Here is a 7479-nt window from a genome sequence, read left to right as displayed (position 1 = left end):
TTCATACATTCTAGAACTGCAGCTGAGAACAATTGTTTCTAAGAATGGACCAAACAGGAGCAAAAGCTTCAGGAGCAAAGCCACAGAAGAAACACAGTCGAACTCTGATGTCAATCTAATGTCATTTTCTTTCCAGGTGCCTATTAACAGTGAGCCTCCACAAGGTGGTCCTTATTGAATCTATATCTGCAGTGTTTAGTTTGAAAGAAACTTAGAGAGATGGTGCTACAGTTCCTTCAATTTATTGCTTTGAATCTGTTTCATTAATATGCATACTGACTGAATAACTGCCTATGAACCTTCTAAAATGTGCTTCTAATCCCATCAGCGTTAAATATTAACTAGGAACCTGACTCTATCATTCGCTCACGTTTTCTCTTTCTAAGCTTATCATTACCTGTGTGTCAGTAGGAGCAGTTATTCTTGCTGATAACTTCATTTATCAAAAATAAACACATTTTGCATGATTGTTATTCGCTTGGACAGCTGAACGTAACGGTGCTTTCACAATGCAGTTAGGTGGAAGTAATGCTCAATGGAGGGCAGGTTTGGGAATGTAGCTTCTAGTAAACATTTTGCCTCAGGGATTTTGTGCTATCTTTTCTTTCTCTCTTTCCTCTTCAGGGAATTTTTGTTCTAGGACTGCCATATGCTCTTCTCCACAGTGGATACAGTGGCCTGTTTCTTATTATCTTGGCTGCAGCGCTATGCTGTTATACAGGCAAAATCCTAATTGCTTGCTTGTATGAAGAAAATGAAGACGGGCAGCTCATAAGGGTGAGAGACACATATGAAGACATTGCTAATGCCTGCTGCAAAAAGCTATTTCCCAAGCTAGGTGGTATAGTTGTCAATGTGACCCAGATGATGGAACTGATCATGACATGCATTTTGTATCTGGTTGTTAGTGGGAACTTGCTGTCACATAGTTTCCCATCTGTACCAGTGACTGAGAAAACTTGGTCAGTAATTGCATTTGTTACACTGCTGCCATGTGTATTTATCAAGACTCTCAAAATTGTTTCCAAACTCAGCCAGCTTTGCTCCTTGGTCCATTTCATTATCATCCTTGTGGTGATGACTTACTGCCTGACACAAATACATCAATGGTCCTGGGCAAAATTTAGACTCTCCATTGAGTTTGAGGACTTCTTGGTCTCTGTGGGTGTGATCATTTTTAGTTACACTTCACAAATATTTCTTCCCACACTCGAAGGTAACATGAAAAACCCAGGGGAATTCAGATGTATGCTGAATTGGACTCACTTTTTCGCTTGTGTCTTGAAATCAGCCTTTGCCCTGAGTGCGTTCTTGACCTGGGGTGAAGAGACAAAGGAAGTGATTACTGACAACCTGCCATCATTTCTGCAAGCCCTGGTGAATTTGTGCCTCTTAACCAAGGCACTTCTTTCTTACCCACTGCCATTTTTTGCAGCCACAGAAATTGCATTTGCTTGTATTTCTAGAGGTAACCATCCCCGCTACACATCTCCACTATTTGCTCTGAGTGTAAGAGGCTCCTTGCTCCTGTTAACTCTGCTAATGACAATGTTCGTACCACATTTTGCCCTGTTGATGGGTTTAACGGGCAGTGTAACAGGTGCTGCTATGACTTTTCTTCTTCCTTCTCTCTTCCACTTAAAACTGAAATGGAAGAAATTAGCTTGCTTAGAGAAATGTGCAGATATTTCTGTTTTTATTTTGGGTTTCTTCTGTAGTCTTGCAGGCATAGTTTGCTCAATAAAAGGGTTGCTTGAAGTATTTGGCAGAGGGTAAAAAGATTTCCTGAAAGCCAGTTAAGGTTCTAATCTTTCAAACACTTTTAAGCAATGCAAAAGAGATTGTGCCACTAGGTAAAATTAAACATAGGCTTTAAACTGCTACAATGATATTGCAGGATCAGGACTTCAGTTTATAAAAGTATGTGACTGTAAACAAATTTTTTAAATTACCCTATACACAAAATGTATGGAACAACCCCTGTGAAAAATTTTGAGAGGAAGGAAAGTGTTTGATATGGTTTGGCATGAAAATAATTGCAAATAAATCAAATATATTTTTGTGCATGCATGACATGCACATGTTAAAATGGTTTTGGCATGTAGTTTCACAGATTCTCCAGAATTTCTTTCCATGTTAGATACTTTTCAGTCTGCTCAAAGCTATCAAATTGAGCGTACAAGGTATGATGGTGTTTGAGAGCTGTCACTGCAAACTGATGAAGTACAATTTGACAGCATTCAGGGAATGTAACTTGACACATGAACAGAGCGAAATAGAGAACTTCATATTTGATGTAAGCTAAGGTCTACTACTTGTTTTTAAAGGAGTAGCCAAAAAGAGAACTCTGCTTACTACAACTTTGAAAACTCATTTCTATCATGAACTCAGATGGGAATAAAGTCAGCAAAACAGGCATACCGACAGCTCAGAGTCATGGAAAAGTGTATTTGTTCCAAAAGAAGCTATAACTAATGACTGCAGCTTTTCTGGAAGTCTAATTTCTAAGATTCATTCCTCTACAATGCAGTTCTATTGGTTGGGTTACAAGAAGCCTTACTGGTAGCATGAAAAAGTTAATATGCGGTTCACTTTCCCTCATAGACAGGAAATTTCTTTGATCTTCTTATTTTATCTGACGATATTAAAAGCTCAGTGGAGTAAATCATGTTCAATAAACAGATATACTGTTAACTTCTTGTACAACTTGTTACATCTTTAGCTTTAAAAGATATTGTCTTAATAAAAAGATCAACATCACAGTGTATTTCACATTAACGATAATTCATTATGATAGGAAGCAATCTAATCAGAGTGCTTTAATGAATACAAATCGTCTTATTGTGCTAAATCTATGTTATGTTAGATAATCAAAGTAATGATTTGAAGAAAAAAGTTTACATTTTCGTTATGAAGAGTTTCACACAACCTTTTACTGAGGCATATTAAAAAGACTGCATGTCAACATAAAGTTGGATCACAGAGCAAAAAGATTAGCAGTACTGCTTAGCTGCAATATTTTTCTATGTAGTATCTTAGCATTAATGCTTCTGGCCTGCATGAGCAACAGTGACCTCTCAAGGCTAATTTGCTGAATGATAAATAACATGCAATTAAACTTAGAGAAGAGTTCTGACAAACCGCATATGTCACTCTGTTCCTTTGTCTCCTAATGCGCACTTGTCAAATGTGGAATAATGATGAACAGGTTATCAAAATAAATTCTTTGTATAATTATAAAATTACAAGAAAACTGAAGAAATAACTAGAATTTCTTAGAATTTGTTTTCCTGCTTAGGTCTGTGGGTCATATTCTCCACTCAAATCTACCAGAGTTTAATTTATTGATATAGATATTTGTGCTGGTACAAAAGGCATTTTTAAGGAGTCTTTTTATTTTTATGTGGAATGACAAAAATATATTATTCAGTGAAGTAGTGGAAAGCATATTATTACCCCTATGACACCGTCAGAAGGATGTTATTACTCGGATGATGTCAGTGAAAGGGTATCATTACATTTGTGTGTGGAGAAGTTTCAGAGATAAACAAACATGCAGGAACAGTATTTGTTATATTTATCATATACAAATCACAGAGGACAGAAGGAGGTACAAAAATTCTTTCATCTAGTTCACTTCACAGCTTGCCACAAATAAGTCACCATTTTTTCTGTCTTTAATGTGCTTTGCGTCTTTTCAGATATCCTTGGAATTGCCTCAGTGCATTTGCTGTTGGGGAAAGCTTAGATGCGATAAAGAGTTTATTGCTTAGAGGGGTTAGGAATTTCCTGGCTCACCAGGGTGATCCAAAAATCTCAAAATGCCAGCCTTTTTGAGAAGCTCATGTCTATTCCTTTCAAGACAAAGACGATAATTTCCCCATAATCACATACACACATGCTCACATCATTTTCTCTCACTTATACCAGCTTTTTCCTGCAAGAGAAGATGATTCATGTTGTGTGAGGCATGTACTATCATTGTCCCTATTTAATCATTTCTATCGTCTCAGTGAAAAATCAGGGAATACAATTAAGAAAGGAATATGACTAAAAAATGAATATTACTGTAAATATACAAAAAAGGAAAAAAGGAAATGTCATCCAAGGGAAAGTTTTGAGAAATTACTTAAAGGAGGCCACTAGAATAAGAGAGATATACTTCATTATTCCCTTTTTGAGGCCAGCACTGTGCGGTATGGAGGGAGCTGCACATTCAGGCCATAGCCAGGCACCTTCAAGAGAAGCTCTCTCTTCAGTGGCTGATTAAATGAACCTCCCAACTCTGAAAGCCAAGATACACTTACATATCCTGTAGGCAAGATAAAGACAGAAATACATATTCATGGTATGAGACTGATTCCCCAGAAATCATTTTCTAAAACACACAATTGCATATTCTCAGTTATAGTCCTATTTCTGAACACTTTCCAGTGGCAAAATTCTATTACAAATGTATAGAGAGTATTTGTAACTATCTGCGTTATGCATTAAAATACCATTTATCGAAAATGTTCAAAGATTCGAGTAAAGATGAAATTATTATGAATTATGAACCAGGAGGCACTGTATTCATCTGTAAAATGACTATCAGGTGTCTTCGTCACTAAATTTATAGTACCAATCATTAGAATCACTGAAGCTAGAAAAGGAAAGATTTGGTAAGTATAATTAATCCACTGTTTTGAGCAATCCTGGATTATTCCTTGTAATACTTGATAGTACTTAATCAAAATTAATTCTGAAAGCAAACAACCAATGGTAGCTAGCATGAATAAAATGCTAAGGAACTAATCATAGTCTGAAATAAAACATTTTCAAACAGTCTTGCTTCATTTGCTGTGCCTGTAAAAGTTTGAGTAAAGGGTTCTCTTTCCCTTCTGCAAGAATATCACAACAGTTACGCAAAATGCTTCTCCACTTCTATAAGGACCACAGTACCAACATGAAGTCCTGAATTCAGTTTCTAGCAGTTATCATTCCTACTTCTGACAGCAGTTATGCATTCTGAGCCAGTAAGATTACTCTAAAACTAAAATGTAGGTGCCAGCTAAGGTCTCCCCTGCAGATAAACTGAGGAATTTCAAGATTTTTTTTAAGAAAGCTTTCAAAAGTTTTAAGCTGAGGCAAGAGTGAAATTCTGGCTCCCACTGACTCATTAGGACTATTTTCATTGACATTGGTGGACCAAGGTTCTAGTATTTACAGTCCATTAACAACACTTAATTTACTTTTAAACCAAAGCTTGTCAATTTAAGGCCTTTACTTCACAACTCGGTGCTATTTTCCACAATATCACATCATTTCTCTTTTTCCAGCAGTGAGAAAATATTTCCCTGTTGATGCCACTGATATGTTAGAGCTTGTCAGAAAAGTTATAAAAAGAAGTTCTTGAGGCTAAAATGACTTCATTAACTCTTCATCCTTGAATATTCACTTTGGCTTCATTCTGTAAATTCCCCAACTACCTATACAACACTCATTTTACACTCAGTAATCACTCTAAAGATTTGGTTGTACAAAATTGGAACAAACAAGGTGTTCTACCTACAGTTCACTCAACCAGTTTCAATATTATTTATGCTCAGAACTAAAAGATTTAAAAATTTTATAACTTATTCCTAGAAATAATCATTTTTTTCTGTTACTATTAATATTCTGTATTATTATTATTTATCTGGATGATCCCAGAAAATACCATAGAAAATGATTATCTTCCAAATTTCAGTGAAAATGAAATGAATTTGAAAAGTATACTTTGATGGTATGTTAAGGCTAACTGTCCCAAGAGCTCATATGTGAAACAAAATGTGGGGAAGTTTATCATGATCTATGCTATTAGTATATACAGTATATGTACAGTCTTCTTAAGTATTTATGTCCAGTGCTTAAATACTTGTTAAGTGTAGCTACTTTGGAGTTAAACAATTATTTTTATACTTCTTTCACTTTTTAGAAATCTATTACTTTTCATTATGGTCACCCTTCAAATTTATAAAATATTTTTCTTCACACAGATGCTCTCAAATGCAGGAAATGCCCAAACCTCTGTTTTACAGTTAGAAGGCCAAAGCTCAGAATATGCTCACCCAAAAGGGAGTCCTAAGAGAATTCAGGAAGCTCCGGGTTATTACTCTTTTCTCTACTCCAAGTTTTCATAGAGATCCTGACAGTCAACATTTCTTTTATTTCCTCCTCCATCCTTCCTTTCTCAGCCAGTTTGCATCAGGATAGCATAAAAGTTCGTAATACCGTGAGCAGCACTGTATCGTAAAGTATACACTTTAAATATTTCACTGGGAGCTGCCTTCCCATTTAACTTTTTTGTCTTAAAGTATAAAAACAGCGGAAATGAAGCAACTAAGTATTTATACACACAGGGAAGTGGCAAGTGATAAGAAAGGAAGTAGGTAGGAGAGAAGTTAAGATGAAGGACATGCAACAAAAAGGCAAAAAGCAGGGGAGGAGGAGGAAAGAGAGATAAAGGACTGGAAGGATGAATTGGCAACTAGCAACAAGTGAGAAACCAAGAGCAAGGAAGGTACAAAGGAAGAACATAGAGAGGAAAAGGCTCAAAAAGAGAGAAGAGAAAATAAAAAGAGAGAACCCAGCTGTAAGAATACCATTGCCTTCAGACATTTTCCAGTTTCGTGCAAGCTGTAATTCAAGCTTCTCTGGTTGATGCAAGTTGATATAATCTGTGTGTGATCAGCTTTCATTTCTTTGACTAACACAAACCTCTCATAAATTCAAAACATTTAAAATAAAATACTGATCATTTTTTTCTGAGATTATCTGTGTGTTTAATGCTTTCTGTTTTCCAAAAGATTTTAAAAACTGCTAAATAAATAATATTATAAGAACGTTTGACTTCTCTGTATGTCATTGTCTATTCTGCTTTCTTTGACCTTCCCACAACGTTAATTCAAACCTATGCACAGAACCGAGGCAGTTACCATCTTACACCCTGAAAGCCAGTGAAGAAAAGAGATTCTAAACTGAAAAAAGTCCTCGTGCATCGACCATTACAAAGGACAATTTACACCTTGCACCAAAACCTGCAGAAATCTGAGTTTGGGAGTGGTCTGTGTTGGTCTGGTTGTCTCCTGGTAAGTCCCACATAGGGTGAAGATGATGCTGAGATATAAATGTTCCAGGGTACAAATTAAAACACTCTTGTGAGCTCCCTCACATAGCAATAAACATCACATTAACCTGCCAGTTCCCCAGAATCAGGGTAGTGGAACCTGGAGAACACAGGACCAAGGGCTACTGCAACAGGTCGCCGTATACAGTGAGTGCTTAGCAATGCTCATAATTTGCAATAATAATGTAATGAGCAAAGATAAGGTGATGGCAGAGGCAGAGGGATTAACAGAGAACACTCAGCACACATAAGCCATGCTACATCTACCAAATTCCCCAGGCAGCTGCTTCAGAGACAGTAAGCCTCAAGTAGACAGCTGCATCTCCCTGCTG

The 7479-nt window shown here is 36.6% G+C and overlaps 1 protein-coding gene across 1 annotated transcript; it reads left to right on the top strand.

The window, feature by feature from the left end:
• Positions 1 to 582: 582 nt before the first annotated feature.
• LOC104565240 (vesicular inhibitory amino acid transporter) lies at positions 583 to 1776 on the top strand (the record flags this gene model as incomplete). Its single annotated transcript, XM_010211916.2, has 1 exon — positions 583 to 1776. A coding segment is annotated over one exon (1194 nt), but the record flags the coding sequence as incomplete, so codon positions are not given.
• Between the last annotated feature and the right edge of the window lie 5703 nt (positions 1777 to 7479).

The sequence above is a fragment of the Tinamus guttatus genome, unplaced genomic scaffold (assembly GCF_059628265.1).
Source record: "Tinamus guttatus ecotype Peru unplaced genomic scaffold, ASM5962826v1 Tinamus_guttatus_pri_ptg000525l, whole genome shotgun sequence".
NCBI classification, from domain to species: Eukaryota; Metazoa; Chordata; class Aves; order Tinamiformes; family Tinamidae; genus Tinamus; species Tinamus guttatus.
Note: the sequence above shows the minus strand (reverse complement) of the source record. Positions and strands in the feature narration are given on the sequence as shown.